The sequence below is a fragment of the Schistosoma mansoni genome, chromosome W (assembly GCF_000237925.1).
Source record: "Schistosoma mansoni strain Puerto Rico chromosome W, complete genome".
Classification (NCBI taxonomy): domain Eukaryota; kingdom Metazoa; phylum Platyhelminthes; class Trematoda; order Strigeidida; family Schistosomatidae; genus Schistosoma; species Schistosoma mansoni.
This window is the reverse complement of record NC_031502.1, coordinates 19,545,214-19,562,602: the sequence shown is the minus strand read 5'-3', so window position 1 is coordinate 19,562,602 and position 17,389 is coordinate 19,545,214. Positions and strand designations below refer to the sequence as shown.

The 17,389-nt window shown below is 39.0% G+C and overlaps 2 protein-coding genes across 3 annotated transcripts; one reads left to right on the top strand and one right to left on the bottom strand.

The window, feature by feature from the left end:
- Nucleotides 1–8,697: 8,697 nt before the first annotated feature.
- On the top strand, nucleotides 8,698–9,360 carry Smp_190020 (hypothetical protein; the record flags this gene model as incomplete). The annotated part of the gene is made up of 4 exons (XM_018788894.1): nucleotides 8,698–8,826; nucleotides 8,877–9,044; nucleotides 9,078–9,176; nucleotides 9,211–9,360. 4 exons carry the CDS (start codon nucleotides 8,698–8,700, stop codon nucleotides 9,358–9,360), a joined length of 546 nt encoding a protein of 181 aa, XP_018654392.1.
- A 5,754-nt stretch (nucleotides 9,361–15,114) lies between these two features.
- On the bottom strand, nucleotides 15,115–16,081 carry Smp_011570.1 (putative 40s ribosomal protein S4; the record flags this gene model as incomplete). 2 transcript variants are annotated; one of them, XM_018788892.1, is made up of 3 exons in its annotated part: nucleotides 16,003–16,081; nucleotides 15,430–15,958; nucleotides 15,115–15,397 (listed from the first exon to the last, which is right to left on the bottom strand). In XM_018788892.1, the coding sequence occupies exons 1-3, from the start codon at nucleotides 16,006–16,008 to the stop codon at nucleotides 15,138–15,140; spliced, it is 795 nt and encodes a 264-aa protein (XP_018654390.1). In that variant the 5' UTR covers nucleotides 16,009–16,081. The 2 variants fall into 2 exon arrangements, with proteins under 2 accessions (XP_018654390.1, XP_018654391.1); XM_018788893.1 differs by having other exon boundaries at nucleotides 15,138–15,397; nucleotides 15,430–16,081.
- Nucleotides 16,082–17,389: the final 1,308 nt, after the last annotated feature.

Below are 17,389 nucleotides of genomic sequence, written 5' to 3'. Positions count from 1 at the left end.
TTGCTTTATATAGACTTGGCACTATGATATTGGATATTGTCACCCATTATCTATTAGGCGTTGAATAGCGGGCTCTTAGTTTTCAGACGGTTGAAGGCCGCGCCAAAGCTCCGAAATCAGTATGCTTTTACTCGATAAAGTTGTGTTTTAAGTTGGGGTAGAAATCATATCTATATATTAAGGACCTTTACGTCAGGTTGTAGGACATAGACACACATTCAGACGACCCACAATCGTGGTATTTCTCGACCTTCAGGCGGCATTTGACTCCGTTCTGTGGCAGTGTTTGTCACTGAAAGGAGTACTAAAGAAGTACATTAACCTTATAAAGACTCTCTCTCCACAACTGGTCGAGTTAGAGCTTCTGGCGAACTGTCATCAGAATTGATTACCTCAAGTGGTGCACACCACGAACGTTCGTCAGGGCTGTCCACTTTCTCCATTCTTGTTTAACTTTGTCATTGACATGCTTTTAGAGATAACACTTTCATCATCTAAATCTCCAGGACTTGAACTTTTACCGAGAGATTCACTTGTTGACTTAGAATACGCTGATGACATAATTCTATTTGGTGAAGACGCTGACAAAACGCAGAGTCTCCAGACCACTATAAACAACAATGCAGGTGTGTTCGGGATGCGATTCTCCTACTCAGAATGCAAAATGTTACTTCGGGATTGGGTTGCATCGACACCCGAACTAATGATAGGGAGTGAAATAGTTGAGTGTGTTGACCGCTTCACTTATCTTGGGAGTCTCATAAGCCCTTGTGGTCTGGTGTGTGACGAAATCTCAGCACGGATACAGAAGGCTTGTCTAGCTCTTGTCAACTCGCGTCATTTGTGGCGTAGGCGAGATATCCGTCTAGCAACCAAAGGAAGAGTTTACTGCGCAGCCGTTCTCTATGTTTTACTTTATGGCTGTGAAACATGGCCGGTAAGAGAAGAGAATATTCGTAGGTTACTAGTATTCGATCATAGGTGTCTTCGAAGCATTGCTCTTATATCTTGTGACCACCGAGTGAGTAATGTGGTTGTTAGGAAACGGGTACTAGGTAAGGATGGCAAATCAATTGATGATAGCAACCGACGGTTAGAGACCTTGAATGACATGACTTAAAATCGTTTGCAATGGCAAAGGTGCATCCTATCTTAGTGTTCTCCCAAATTCTAATCTGAATTCCTCATATCTCTTTTTCCTCTCTCCAAATTTATTTCACTGGATTATACTCCTTGAATAACATCTTCGAACCCTAATCTTTGGGATTACTGCTTATACTCTTGCTACTTCTATCACTAAGGGATTCGGATTGACAACTGCATCTCTGTGTTAATGTTGTATGGCAACTCGAACTGATGTACGTACGTGTGAAGTTCTAAGTTGAGACTGACTGACCTCCACAACAGTTGAGCCCCCTTTCTTTCCGAAGTTGGTTTGACTTAAGCTTGGACTTCCGATGTTGGAGGAAAAGAGACATATTTCATTTCTTATGGGGCGCTGTGTAATTCCTCTACCGACATATACACTAACATTTTTTCCTTGCTTTTAAAAACTAACTGCACTTGAACTGCTCGTGTTAAATGTATCAAACTCAAGAAAGCTTACAATACATTTACAAATAATCGCGATTATCATGGTAGTCTGATTCTTTTTAGAGACTCCTTGGGAAGCTGTAGTCCTTCATAGGAGTCTGTTACACTCTTGCTTAACACTACCTCGGTGTGGTTATTATTATGTTACGTGACTAAACAAATTCTTTACATAAAGCCGCCTTGTCAGTGTTTCTTCTGTGACGTCGTTATGTTGGCATGACTACTTGGTCGGGTTCCGCGTGATCATCGTAACCAATAGTCGGAGATTCTAGGTGACATGGCTCAGAATCGATCACAATGGCGCAGGTGTATACACTCTTTATCTTTCCTTAAACCTTGAGATTAAAATTGCTTCATAACTTCCTTCCTATACTATATCCTTATATACAACCTATCTTTTATATACTACCACCACTAAATTAACTACTTCTATGAATCCAGTGTTCATCTTGTTGTGCTAACGAGGTATGGCAACTTGGACCGATGCATAAATGTGCCTGGTCCTACGTTGTAGCTGACTGGCTGAATGGCATGTTTATCAATGTAAAAATTGGGTTGAAACTTCAAAATTATTCATTAGGTGGTAAAAATAAGCTTATTTATTGAGCTCCCCCAATATGACGGTTTCGGTTGTAGGATTAAAACGTCTATATGTAATGTAAAAACTGCATACAAACCAGCTTTATTTTTTGGCCGTGAGTTTTCGGTTTAATCTCTCTTTATGCTTACTGGCTCGTGTGAAATTTTAAGGTTTGTAAAACACTAACAGTAACGATTTCGAATAGTTACACTTATCCTAAGAATCTGTTATAAACATATACGCAACTTGACTTGTACGAATAAAGAACCGCAGGTTCCTGAACTTCCTGGTTTAGAAATTATCATAGTATTGTCAACAGGTCCTCAAAACCAGTCACATGTTTAAGCTTAATTTTCTCGCTTCATGCCAACATAAAGTTAATTAGTGTTTGGAAAAGTTACTTACAAAGCTTGTACACTATCCTCCAGCTAAATTCTACAAGAGATTCAGTAGGTTCTTTGAAGTTTTTGCAATAACAAATCATGTTCACTAAGCTCCTCACTATGAACACGATGGTTTGAAGTATTCGTAGTTAAGCGGCGTAATGCACTACTCAGTGAGACTATAATTTATGAACGATGACGAAGTGACCTTGAGCAAGATCCACCTTTTTTAGGGCTAAGAGGAAGTTATAAACTAGTGTAAAAAATTAAGATTTAGGGTTAGAAGTTATGGTTAGGAATTAAAGTTGGGGTCCTCATTGTGAACTAACATCAACTGTAATGCCAAAACGCTATATAACCATATGAATAGATGAATTTTTGCGCCAAAATCCAAACTTGCTATCAATAATTTCATTAGTTCGTCCATAAGTTATAGTCTCTGCCATTGCTGAGTAGTAGCTCAAATTATTTTCTAATATGAGTGTTTTGTGTTCAGGTTACTTGGTGCCCTAAGTTTGTCTTCCTGATTAAGACACAACCTATCATTTACATCCCTACTGCGAATAATATATTTTTTCAGAATGAATTTTTGTTTAAAACTTCACCATAGTAGCTTTCCATAACTTCTTTCTGGTTCTTGTTGTCTATAAATTGGGAATAATCCACATTGGGACAATGCGCCGGGAGGTCCTCGGTGCTTGTTCTCATGGAAGAACAGCTAGACGTGGTGACCTCCTGCCTCCCCAAAGTGAATCCCGAATGTTATCGAAGGCACCTGTTTTTGCATCATATAAAACATTGTTCTTCACTTGTCTCAGCTGAAGAGTACCAAAGGTCGTCTAGCTTAAGCTAGTCCTTGGTTTAATCCTCAGTTTCTGAATTTAATTACCTACCTATCATTCTTCGAACCATAACAGATGAGTCCCAACACTGTTCATTGTGATTCAATATCCTATTTAAATGGCACGAAACTCTTGTTTTTATGAAATTTCTACCTCTTTGGTTGTTTTCATGTTTTAAGTAACGGATGCCAAGTATATGTGGTGGTTTTAAATTGTAAATCTCTACTTGTCCGAATTGGCGACTTAGTAATTAAAGTATTCAGATTTTTGTATTAGTATTTCTAGTGTGAAAACGCAGCTTTTGACTCATGATATTATCCAGTTACTAAATCAGAACTCAGTGACCGTATTCTTCTAACCTCAACCAATCTCGTTTCTTTTTTAGATTCCTAGAAAAAGGAATATTAATTTACTATGTGATTGGATGGTTGTAGAACCCTACATACACTAGCATTATTCTAGTTTACCAGTGATTCTTTTCCTACATTATATGCTCGTCATAGGCTCTTCTTCCATAACCATCTTTCTCATGTTCAACTAGTAGTAAATATTCCGGTTTGTCAGGTGTCATAGAGCTGTTTTATTAATTTCATATTTGAGTTTCCGACGTCCGAACCCAATATCAAGTCAAGCGAAAGACTTCATTAGCCAAGATTATAGAGTCATCTAGCATAAATGTCTGCTGTATCTATAAATCCCTCATTCAAAACCGAGTGTGGTTATTCACCTAGAACTAAGTGTCTGACGTGGCAATTAAACGTCGTCTTTGCGTATCTGCAGATTCGTTAGCTACTTTAAGTGTACACTTATTGTAGGTACAGAATTAATTTCTTAGGTAGGAAGTTAGGAAAATAAAAACAAATCCTTCCCTATTCTGTCACTGATTATTCCCTGACTGGGGCGAAATATCAGTTATACTGGAAGCTTTTCGGACTCTAAAATGCTAAACACTCAGTTAAAACAGTTTTAACGTACGATTTTATCGTCCAAGTAGGTGAGCTAAATTAAGCAGAAAAGCTTTCGCATGGAAGTTGTCTCAGTCCAACCAACGTAATGGCGATAGTCTAAGTTATAGTTGGACAACCTTTTGTTTCCTACCGGTACTACTTTTAAATATAGTGGGAGACATTCAGCCTGTTAACTCGCCACATAATGTCGATGGATATAAGTAAACCGTATTGTTATCGGTTGTGTTTCAAAAGAGTTGGTAGGCAATTACCACTTTTTCTTAAGTGGATAATCCAGAAATGCGAGTGCAAGTACCCATCTGTCTCTCTTACCAATCGCTGGTAAATTCCAACAGTAATTGCCCAAGGGTGTGCTTAAAAAATGAATTGCAAGACATTTAATTGTCCATAAGTAGGTTATTCAACCCGAAATGCCCTATCACGGTCTACAGTAAAAATAGAATTCTGTCTGCTGATGACTTAAATCAAATGACCAGGATTGACTAATGGGTACCGTAATGTCTATATTAAATTAGCGTGCGTTTCTAAACTCATCTTCACACTCTTTAAAAACGATATGTAACCAAGGCATTTAACTGTTAACACGTGTACGTAATCATGAGCAGTAATGTGCATCGAAACAAAGCTTTTAACAAAATGCATTAAACACTTTTTCAAAGTCACAGAAAAATAGTTAGTGAAACTCCTTAGAAAAGTCGAAACTGTAATTCAGCATCAGACCTGGTGACTAGAACGATGACGTTTATAGTGTACAGAACTTCGCTCTGTCCTAGCTTATAGTTGTTCAAACTCATAGTCCTTTGCAGGTATTGTCATAGATGTATTTTAATCTTTTGTTGACGCTTATCGGAATCGCGGATTAATGTGGTTAGAGGCCGGTCACAATGATAGAAATGCATTCACCTTATTTTCATTTCATTTTAGAATATCGTGTTTACCCAAATACCTTCCACTTTTACTGATATTTGTACGAGGTCTTACGTAATTGTGTCGATCATTGAGTTTGACATCTGACTTTTAACTAGTGCTTCATATATTCAAACGTGGCTGCTTATCACAAATAGTGAGACAGTATCAGTTAATATAGTAAGTGTGATTGACTACATAGTACATCAACTTATCCGTGGTTGCTGATTTATATTTATTTTATTATGCCTTACAAAACTCTTGAGTTGGTTAGTGAATTTTTTCGCAGATTAAAGTAGGTGTTGTTTTTAAATACATAGCATGCGCCGCGACCCTCAAAGCTAGTCCAAATTATTTATTCATTTCTTTGAACACATAAATATTGGTACAAAGGAGTACCGAATAAATATGTGCCACACAAGTCACTTGATTTGTGTGTGGGCTATAATACTGTCCGGGTGCCCAAACCGATGCAGGTGGTTTTCTCAGGGAGCCACACCCGGAGCCGTCGACCTAAAGGTATGGTCCACAAGACTGGAGAAAAAGTCAGGAGATGCAATCCCATGGCAGCCGGTGACCAACGATTGGTTCATACGCCACTTGTTCCTTCTAGATCCTGGAGCCCATTCGCACCATTAGTTTGGAACAAGGTTTTTTCACTTCCACTAGGTGGACCTTCCTTGTTCACTGATGCGGTTAAAGCTCTAGACATTCGCTTTTCGTCCTCTCAACTTTGTGAACATTTCCCCACCACAAGAAGGCAGTTAGAAGGACTTCCCTGGGAGTGGCTTTATACGCGTGGCTATGTGAGAGCATTTCGAGAGGGAGAGCGGACTCTCCCCACTCTCGGCCGTACCAGGGCTAATCCAAATACCATATGTTGAAACTACCAAGTAAGCTACTCAGTAGTAAGAATCAAAGTTATTGTGAAGAAAGGTGGGTTGGTTGATGTATGTTAGAACCTGCAGCGCCTGAAAATAACTAAAACATGTGTTACGCATTGATAGTTAGATTCGACCACGAACTACAGTTATCGTTGAAACGGGACTACTTCCTTGAAAACTTAAGGTGGCTGAACGAAATGATATTACATGCAATTTCCCCCATTTATAAATGAAAATAAAGCGAAAAAATAATGATCGTAGAAGAGTAATATGAATTAGTTTATTTCATGAATTCTCATCAGGTACTTACAGCCCATCCTCAATAGCAGTGTTGATCATTGTCAAACAAGTATATTTACTTTATATCAGGAAAGCCAATCTAAGTTGATTTTGACATATAGATGTAACTTAACAATAAACAGATGTGAAGAGACTAAAAATTTGTTCAAACAGTCGTTTGTTCGCAGAATAAACATACTTGGAGGAATAAACTGTAAAGAGCATTGAGACAAAAGTTGTAGGAATATGGGATTAACGTCTTTTTTAAAGCCCAGACAATAATCAAGAAGTGAATTAATTGTCATAACTAAGGTCGTAAAAGACGTTGTGTGACAAACACCTAAAACCGATGGTGTGTAGACGAAGCAAGGTCAATAACAATGTCTTTTTATATGCATGAATATGGCTTAAACCTTTCTTTTAGCAACTACTTCGGCAAAACCCAATAGATTAAAAATAGTCTGTTTATTGACTATTTTAAGGGATTTTAAACCGTCTACATCATACTGTTACATTATCAGTTTGTACATTCCTGACCTTTGTTGCTACCTCGACACAGTGGACCGGTCTGGTCTTTGTGACTACCTGATTGCGCTGTTTCGTTTGGAACATATTTCTTGAGGTTTCCTCATTTCGGTGGGTCATTTCGAAAACAACAGAACCAAAAACGGTCCTAATTTCAAAAATAATATGTCAGGTTCTACGTTTTTGTTGACTAATTGAATGAGTTAAATCATCTACTGCATTGTAGTCGTAGTAGTGATTCCCACAGATAGTCAGCATATCTAGTGACTGTTGCTTCTAACTAATGTCAGATCGAAAATAATAGTTTCTTACTTCACAGAACTACAGTCCTGTTGGTAAGATTTAAAAAGTACGAAGCTAACACAACATGCGACTGGGCTCAAGTAGTTGCATTTCTAACTAATCGGTCACACTTCCGGGTCGAAAACTTCGTCGTTACTAGTCCAATTTCTTAGGTCTGTGATGAAGAAATTCTGTTTCACATTATAAGCAACAGCAATGTGTAAACCAAGAAAGCTCATTCCACATACCAGCGGCTGTTGTTTTGAGGCAAGAGATCTCAAGAATGAAGCCTCAGACACGTACGTTGGTCCACGTGGCCACACTGGATTGGCATAGCGAAATAGAAATAAGAGATTAAAATCGTGTTGTAGTAATGGTAAGAAGAAAGACTTAATCTTAGGAATATGGTTTAAAAAGATAGTGGAAAGGTATGTACAGAGAGATACTGGAGTACAATATCGAGAAGATAAAGAATGAGTGCATCTGAACCACTGTGGACTATTCCAAGCTGTGTCACTTAGGGGCTCTCAAGCCTGGTCATGGTTATCACGCGGACCTCAACCAGATAGTTGGATTCTACTAACATAAGTCAGAGCAACAGTCAGTGACTATATGGATCTATGTCATGTCTTGGTTTGACCACCCATAGTTTCCTTGACACATACTTCTACACAAGCTCGTCGGGGTGGGTGGTGGTGAAGTGTACGTAACACATGTTTTAAACGCCTCAGTTGATGAAGATTTACAACCTTATTGACCAATATACTACCTTTGACGAGTACTTTATCGGTTTGAGGTGTGTAGGAGATAGTAAACTCCCTGGGTAGAATACTCGAGTTGATGTTAACTATCGGCTGAAAATCCCACGCAGTAAAGTCTAGAAGACAACAATGGCGTTAATACATTCCACATCTTGTTACTCATCGTTTATCTGCTTGGGTTTCCATTTACGTAATACGGATTGGTGCACTTAACTTTGATCCCTGTTAATATGAAGACTAGTGGTACTACTCGCCTGCTGAAACGAAATTAAATGGTACAGGGTTTAAGCACGTGACCTACTGGCTAATATTAAAGTGCTTCAACCACTAAGCCGCCCTTCACTACTGCTCTTTTGTAATCTCTTTGCTGATTACCTTTAGCAATGTTGTGATGAGGTTTGGTTACCTCAACCTGAACACTTTCATGTTAGATTCTGTGATACTATGTATCTTATTCTTAACGCTCCCCTGACATCTTCCTTGTAACAGGTCACTTATAAAGACGATTTAGTGATTGTATTTTCGCTGATTATTGCATTTTCCGTTCTATACTTTTGATGGAGCTCATTTCACCGAAGTTCAATTCTGAATACACAGTATTATCGTTCTCTCAACCATAAATTTTGTCTATTTAGTCCCCGTGCTAAAATATACTTTCATCACGTTCAATTTAGAACGAGTAATAAAATTACAAATGCTTGGTGTTTTTGATGTCGATCTGCTACCACAGGAACTTCCACATACGACTATTACATCATGCCTTTGCAGTGGTTCTGTTTTTACAGGTTCTCAGCGATCCAAGGGTAAAAAGTATAACGTGGAAGTAACAATACAAGCAAGACGATATCTTCGATAATCATGACCTTTATTCAGTATGTCGATATGAAGCAAAAAATGGTGTACGGCTTTATGAAAATTGAGAATTTGACTCAAGAATATCCAAGCCTAACTACATATTTTGAAGGAGAAATAATAAGTAGACTTCACCCGTTCATGACCGGTAAATGGGATGCAACTATGGAAACAGATGTTTTGCACTGGGTATTTGTTCAATTATTATCAGTTCACTTGCAGGAAAAAATACCAGCAACAAGTTCTCTAGGGAACTTCCATATAGATAGTTTCGACTACTCTATTTTAGAGACATCCGACACGATATTTATGAGGTGGAAAGTGAGTCGTTTTTCTATTGTTAAAATTTTCCTAGGAAAAGTTCATTGTTCCGGATCCCGGTTTGAAACATATAGAAGGAGCGTCATTCGCTGGATTTTATTATATCGGACTACAGAAATCTATTGGACATGTTCTAGGTTATTACTATCATCTTAACTCAGAAATGTATGGATTTGTATTTTAACTGTTTTATTTATGCTCTACTTTAGGTTTCAATCTCTCGAACTAAAATATAAACCAGAAAGCACACCGTCTATTTTTCAGTTGCGTTAAGAATGTTCATTATTACGTGTTAGCTTGTGAAATAAATTTGTTTCGACAGATTTATCACTCGATTTTTATTTATTTGTTAGACAGGATGTAACACTTCATTTCCACAATATCTACAAATGTATTTAAATGGCATTTTATGACAAATATTACTTCAATTCACGTCTTCATGCAGCCCCTAATCACTAACAATACCTTTATACTAATACCTCTCAATTGTATAACTTTTAGCATTTATTGAAAAATTCACTGAGTTACTTGTAAAAATATAGTTCTGCTTGATACTTATTGTTCTACTAATCAATAATGGGAATGAATACCCATCACATGTTATCCATGTTTTTAATGATAGTGTGCCATGTGATTGATCGTACGAAATTATTCGAATGAACTTCTAAACATGAAGGTTTACAAATGCATCTCCCCATCATTTTGTTCCGAAAATCATCTTATGTCATCCACAGAAAGTATCGACTGTAGGTTGACTTAATAGGTGATCCAGTGTGGGGTCCCTCTTTTCTCATCGAGTGGTCAATGACTGAGACGCATTACTCCAACAAGTGGTATCACCCCCATCAGTGAACATTTTCCCGGAGAAGCTGGACCTTCACTGGAGGGCAGTCTGTCAGGATTAACACAGGTTCATCAACCTACTATCCTTATTACTGAAGGTCCTTCGATCAAAGTAACCCGTATAGTGAAAATTTATTTACATCAGTCGTGTGTAATGTAGGGAAGATACATTTCTGAGACATTTAACTCATGGATCCTATTAAGTTATTGTTTATAGTTGAAAGGCTTCGGATTTCTTAGTTATTTAAGATAATAAACATGATGTTCAAGAATATGAACTGACTATTTTGTACGATAATTTTACAATGCAAGTCTATTCATATATGGTCTACATGTGATACTAGATAAACATCTGACAGTTGAGTCATTCCAGTTATTTTGGTTGCTTTTGCACATACTCTGAAGATATATGAATAGTCGTACTGATTCTGTTCATTCCCTTAAATGGATTACTGTTTATCTTAACACAACTCGTCTATGGATACTTCCGTTTTCACTGTACCGTGTATATGATTGTCGCCCGATTCTAATCCATTTCTACAAAATGTTTGTCTTATTTTCAAGCACCTCGATTGTAGAGAAATAGTTCATCCTGAAGAAGCTGGGTAAGATACACAAGCAGCAGTGGCATCTATCAATTATTTAGATGGAAGAGTTGGTAAAAACCAGTGGATTTCAATGCCATCTACTAAATTGATAGGTAATCGAAAACTCATTCCATCAGGCTTGGAGGACGATAAAGGGCGTAAAGAACTCAAAGGTGAACTAACAAAATGTTTACTTAGTGATCGTGATGGGCAACGAAAGCAAGAAAGATGGGGAAGGTAGTAGCGTTAGGTGACACTGAACAGCTACTCAGACTGATCAAGAAAACGCGTATCAAAATTGTTGGTGCTGGTGAAACTATTTCGGAGAAATACGGGACAATTACTCGCCCTTGATTTGGGAGACTAGGCCGGAAGATAGTACACTTTAGGAGACTGGCCTCCGATTACCATCCCGCTAGTCGCTATCTCCAAATACCATGAATTGCAAGTTGATATAAGATTGCAGGTAATCCAATATGAAGGTGAGCAGCAGGTCCTAATGGCTTGTCCCCAGAGAATCTATAAGGCTGGGAGTCCAGTTTTATCGGCTAAGTTGGTTAAGATGTTATAACATGAGCATACCTACCAACGCCTAACTGTAGATATGTTTTTTGACCATAAAGTCTCATTCAACTCTGTTGACCGAGAGATCTAGTAGAAATGGTTCTCACTGAAAGGCGTACGAAGAACGTATGTAAACTTTGTAAAGGCTCCCTGCTCGAACACTTTTGGTCGGCAGTTAGATGTTTCCTTCAGACAGCTAGTATAACAGCGATGCTGCCTTCCCACAAGGGTGAGGTTAGGAAAGATCGACCCTAAAAATGCACACCCCGCCTTATCTCATGGGTTTCCGTCTCCGGCGGTAAGGTCCCAACAAGAACAGAGCTAACACAAAAAGGTCGTGTGTAACCGGCCTTAGGCAGTTGTCCCTTGGGCCCTGCGGTCACGCTCTCTGGTCACTAAGACCACCTCTAACACACTTCCCTTTACAGGTACCTCTAGAAGAACCCTTTCACTAAGTGGGCGACCGGGAAGTGATAACCCCCCTCATACTTCTTAACAGCAATCAAAACCACTGCATTCATAATGAATCTCCCTCTTTGAGGCTTCTTAAGTAAATTTAGAGAATCATTACCATACAACTCCGGATTGTATTATCTTCATAGTGCGGTTGATATCAGTTATACTTGCTCCAAGCACTAGAATAGGTATCTTGTAATGGTTCTGGTGTAAAAACCACCGAATGGGTGTCTAAACTTTCAAAGGAGAGGGAAAATATAACGTTTCCACCAAATTTGGAATGAATATTCAATCGATGAATCCCAAACCCTTTCTAAACTGTTGAATGTGAAGAAAGTACCCATCAGAGTAAAACATACTTTGCCACTTACAGTGAGTTGAGAACACTCAGTAACAAAAACAGAACGACTTAAATGTGCATATTTCTTGTGATATATGTAAAGAACATGTTCGAGTACTTTAAGCTACGAATCCCACGTTGCATTAAACATAGGGATTATTAACAAGGCTGAATTTGTCCCATCAAGACAATTTGATAATGGATTTACCATAAAGAATGGAAGTACTACCGATTACGTTTTCACACGTGCCAGGATCACGTTTAAGCGGTCGTCAGACTTTAGTGTCTTTATTTGGATGAACATCGTAAAATATCATACACCTCTCCCGCAGTATTGTGAGTTAATTTAACTGGTCTCCCTTTTTATGCTGGAGAATCGGTGACTACTTTGGTTTTCGAAAATACAGATGTTTAGACCTATTAGACAACAAAATAAACAAGTATTATTACCATTTCAGCTGCAGGAAAGATAGCGGGTCTAAACCAAGCTGTTATATTGCAACCACCTCTATGTCAAAAATACTCAAGACTCCTAAGAAATACCAAGCTACAGCAAAAAAGACGGGCCCCACCCAACCAACGTGACAAAACCCACTCTGCAACGGTAACCGAGTTCGTCAGTCAGTCAGCTACAACGTAGGACCAGGCACATTTATGCATCGGTCCAAGTTGCCATACCTCGTTAGCACAACAAGATGAACACTGGATTCATAGAAGTAGTTAATTTAGTGGTGGTAGTATATAAAAGATAGGTTGTATATAAGGATATAGTATAGGAAGGAAGAAAGTTATGAAGCAATTTTAATCTCAAGGTTTAAGGAAAGATAAAGAGTGTATACACCTGCGCCATTGTGATCGATTCTGAGCCATGTCACCTAGAATCTCCGACTATTGGTTACGATAGTCACGCGGACCCCAACCAAGTAGTATGCATCTACTAACATGGCTCAGACTAGAAGTTAGTGACTTCAAGCTCTGATGTCACGTTTTGGTTTGGCCGCCTCTAACTCTCTTCCAACCATCCCCAACACTAGTCAGCATAGCGCGTCCTGGTAATCGGTGTTCAGGCATACGTAACACGTGACCCAGCCATCTCAGTCGATGAAGATTCATCACCTCATCAACTGATTTACCATCGTTCCCTAATACCCTGCGTCTAACCTCACTATTACTTACCCGGTTATCCCAGCAGATGCGAGCAATATTTCTAAGACGTCTGTGGTCAAATACTAGTAACTTACCAGTATCTTTTACTCTTTATGGCCATGTTTCACAGCCGTAAAGTAGAACAAAAAGAACTGCTGCGCAGTATACTCGTCCCTTAATTGATAGACGGATATCTCGTCTTCGCCATAGGTGACGTAAATGGCAAAATCGAAAAGAGCTTTCTGAATCCATGCTGAGATTTCGTCAAACACCAACCCATTGGGGCTGATCAGACTTCCAAGATAAGTGAAGTTGTGGACGCGTTCGATTAATTCACTCCCTATCCTTAGTTCAGGTGTTGACGTAGGCCAATCCTGGAGTAACAATTTACATTTGGATGGGGAGAAACGCATCCCAAACATCCTGGAATTATTAATCAGTTTTAACGGAAGACTCTGCATTTTGCCAGCGTCTTCACCAAACAGGACTATGTCATCTGCGTATTCTAAGTCGATAAGTGAACCTCCTGGTAGAAGATCAATTCCTGAAAATTCAGTCGGCGAGAGTGTTATTTCCAGCAACAGGTCTATAATGAAATTAAACAAAAATGGGGATAGTGGACAGCCTTGACGGACACCACTTGAGGTTGTAAAAGCAGATGACAGTTCTCCATAAGCACTCACTCGACCGGTAGTGTTCGAGTTAAGAGCCTTCACAAGGTTTATGTACTTCCCAGGTACACCTTTCAATGACAGACACTGCCACAGAACCTCTCGCTCTACAGAGTCAAATGCTGCTTTCAAGTCAAGAAAAACTATCATTGTCTGACGCCGATAAGCATGCCTGTGTTCTAAAAACTAACGAATTGTGAATATGTGGTCGATGCAGCCACGACCAGGTCTGATGCCAACCTGATTTTCTCGTTTTTGCAGTTCATGAGTCTTAGTTAGGCGCCCGATAATTAATGAGGCTAGTATTTCGGATGCTATGTTAGTCAAACTAATCCCTCTATGGTTATCACAGGATGATTTAGGTCCCTTCTTATATATTAGGACAATAAGTGATTGTGACCAGTCGGATGGGATTACGTCCAACTCCCAGATTTTAGCCAGAATATTAGTCAACCTAGTCGCTCAAATTGGGCCACCATATTTAAAGACCTGTGGAGCTAATCCATCAGGACCAGCTGCTCTTCCTCGTTTCACATTAGTTATAGCCTTTTGAACTTCGATTTTCCACCCAGGTTTTCTGGGAATAATGGATAGGTGTGCAGTAGCTGAAGGCAACCGAGTTGATAGACAAAGACGTGTAGATGCCATGTGAAGCAAACCCAACCTCGGTGCAATACATGCTATCGCATAACGAACGGCTTTCAGGCAAGACAACCACCAAGTCAATTGCGAACGCCACATTCCTGCTGCGAACCGGCAACAGCGGAAACATGCGTGAGGTGCAACTTGTTTTGGATGTCAAGACCCCATATTTCTTGAACGATTAAGCACTGTCGTAGAGAACATGGTTAACATTCACTATACCCTATTTATAAATTTGCAACATAAGGCTATAACCGGTACCCTCAATAGACTTCAAAAAACATTCACTCAGAAAGGTCACGAAGCGTTAAGAAGATACTCTGGTAGAATAAACCCACCAAAAATATACAAAATAGTCAAACTACCATACGTAGAGCTAGAGAAATACACTCATCACGACAGAGTGAAACTATGTTAACGAAGTACCTCACCTTGCAAAGTACACAACTGAATACTTTTCCCTTAGTATATTCGCAATAAATGTCAGACAATAGCCAAGCAGTCATAACGATAGTCCACCATATCAACCTAGCTCCAAGTAACAGCTTCGCCTGCGTCTCATCCGATCGACCTGAACTGTCCACAAAACTATTAGGTTGATGTTTCAATGATGAGCTTAACTACCCTATGAAAAAAGGGTGAGGTTATAATCCCATCAAACGGAAACACAATTTTTTTAAAAGTCTGAATTCCGAACTAAGTTTATTGCAAATTAGTGAGCAAGGCGTCTTGCCCGTATTCGCTTATCGCGCTCTTCAATAATAGACAATCTGATACCCCTGTTTTTCGGTAGAGAAATCCATGGTTTGTTTGACTTTCCAATGATGAAGATATTGTTTAGGCGAGTGACGAACTGATGTCCTGTGCTGTCGCGCACGTGAACCATTTCAACAGAACCAGGATGACGTTCCCATTGAGTAATAGTTCCAACTCGTCCCAAGTTACGTCCACCCGTAACCATACACATGTTGCCTACAAAACCATTAAGCTTAAAATGTCCTTACCTGGTTCAAATTTAATATGGTTTAGAACTTTTCCCGTGGCGATGTCCACCTGGATTGTATCATTTGGCTTGATATTTGGATCTGGATATCGAATGGTCCTGGCGTCATGGGTCACAATGTATGGTACTCCTCCGTGGCCGACTAGGACTTTCTTTACTTTACAGAGTTTATACTTAGCCTCATCAGGATGGATGCGCTGAATAGCAAACCTGCCTTTGGTGTCGTAAATAAGGCGAAAGTGCTCGTTTGTTTTCTCTATGGTGATAACATCCATGAATCCCGCAGGATACTTCTTATCAGTGCGCACTCTCCCATCAACTTTAACCAGACGTTGGGCCAATATCTTCGTGCATTCTGTATAAGTGAGTGCATATTTCAGACGATTTCGTAAGAATATACAGAGTGGTAGACATTCTCTCAATTTGTGAGGACCTGTGCTGGGTCTTGGGGCAAAATTACCCCCCAGCTTATCCAACATCCAGTGTTTTGGGGCATTTAACCTTTTTAAATGTTTTCTGTTACCTCGTACCTATAAAATTTATTACAAATAATGAAGATGAAGTTGTAACTTACACCCATGTCGCTACGACTTGTGTAAAACGGACTCTACTGCGCGTGGAAACAAAGTGGCGGTTCGGATGTACAATGTTTCAACAGTTTAAAGAATGAACAAATCTCAATGTTCAGGTGAACGTTAGAAATCTTACAGATGATGAAGTTCAACTCAGAGCTCTAGTTTTTTTTAAAAGAAGAACAGGGTACTTAAAAATGATTATCAAGTCACTTCATATGATGTCAAGCTTAACAGACTTTAATGCGAATAATATTACACGTAAAATATGCAATCCAAAGCCTTAGAAATGAAAGGACCTAAAACTTAAATAAAAACCACCACAATAATTATTAGTGACTTTACGAAAAAATGAGGTTCGAATATATCGTTCTCAGGTACTTACATGTATCTCGGATGTCTATTTGGTATTCGAGTTGGTATCTCCAATTGAAGTATTCACTGAAAATTAGAACCGTGAAAGGATGCAAATAATCAAGTCATATTATGTTTGGTGGTCGCAATATGTTAAACAGATAACTGTCTCCCAGATACCCTGAGTAACTATACGACCACAACGAAAAATACACCAATCCTATTGTTGGTTTCTGGTCTGATTCTGTAGTGGGTCAGGTGGCAAGTTTAATGGCTCACGTGTATAAATAACTCAAAGATACAACGTTCTATAAATGACAACTTGACATATCGTGCAAATATCGGCTTTTCAATGGTCAAACTATTATTAAACTTTTCAGTGTTAGTTTGCTGTCGTTTTTAGCAGACGGCTTAGCAGAATTCTAGAGTAAATCTGTTTAACCCAGAAGACCCTGATCTACATTTCGTTAGGTCGAAAACCGAAAACGTTGTCCGACAGAACCAGTGTGGCAAATTCAGCGCATTGTCATCTGTACGGTTATGTCTCGTTGAATAAATGAATACTGTGTTCAGTATCCCGACTAAAATTAGCTGAAAACTAAGGTTTGTCCGGAAAATAAGCCATTTAAACAAGATCTGTAGCGGCATCGGACCGTAACTCCATGACCTTTGGAGCCGAGCATATAATTTATGAAAAGATTTATGTTCAACAATCGACGCGAAGAGAAGGTTAACGATGGAGAACTCAGGGACACTCAATTCGATTCAGTCAGGTGGTTTGACTCAGCCTTGCAGGCATAGTCATTCTGTATAATTTGTTTTTACTCGCATTAAATATATTATCCTGTCTTTAGCCTAAATTTATTCTTTAGGAACTCCAGACATCATGTTGTTAATCGTTACGATACGATGAGTCAGTGTATACAATGATGCGACTTCTACGTAAGATCTTATGGATTAGGCAGTTACATCAAAACACATCTGCAATTTTAGGGATAGGCCTATAATAATAATACTAACAACAAAGTAGACTGT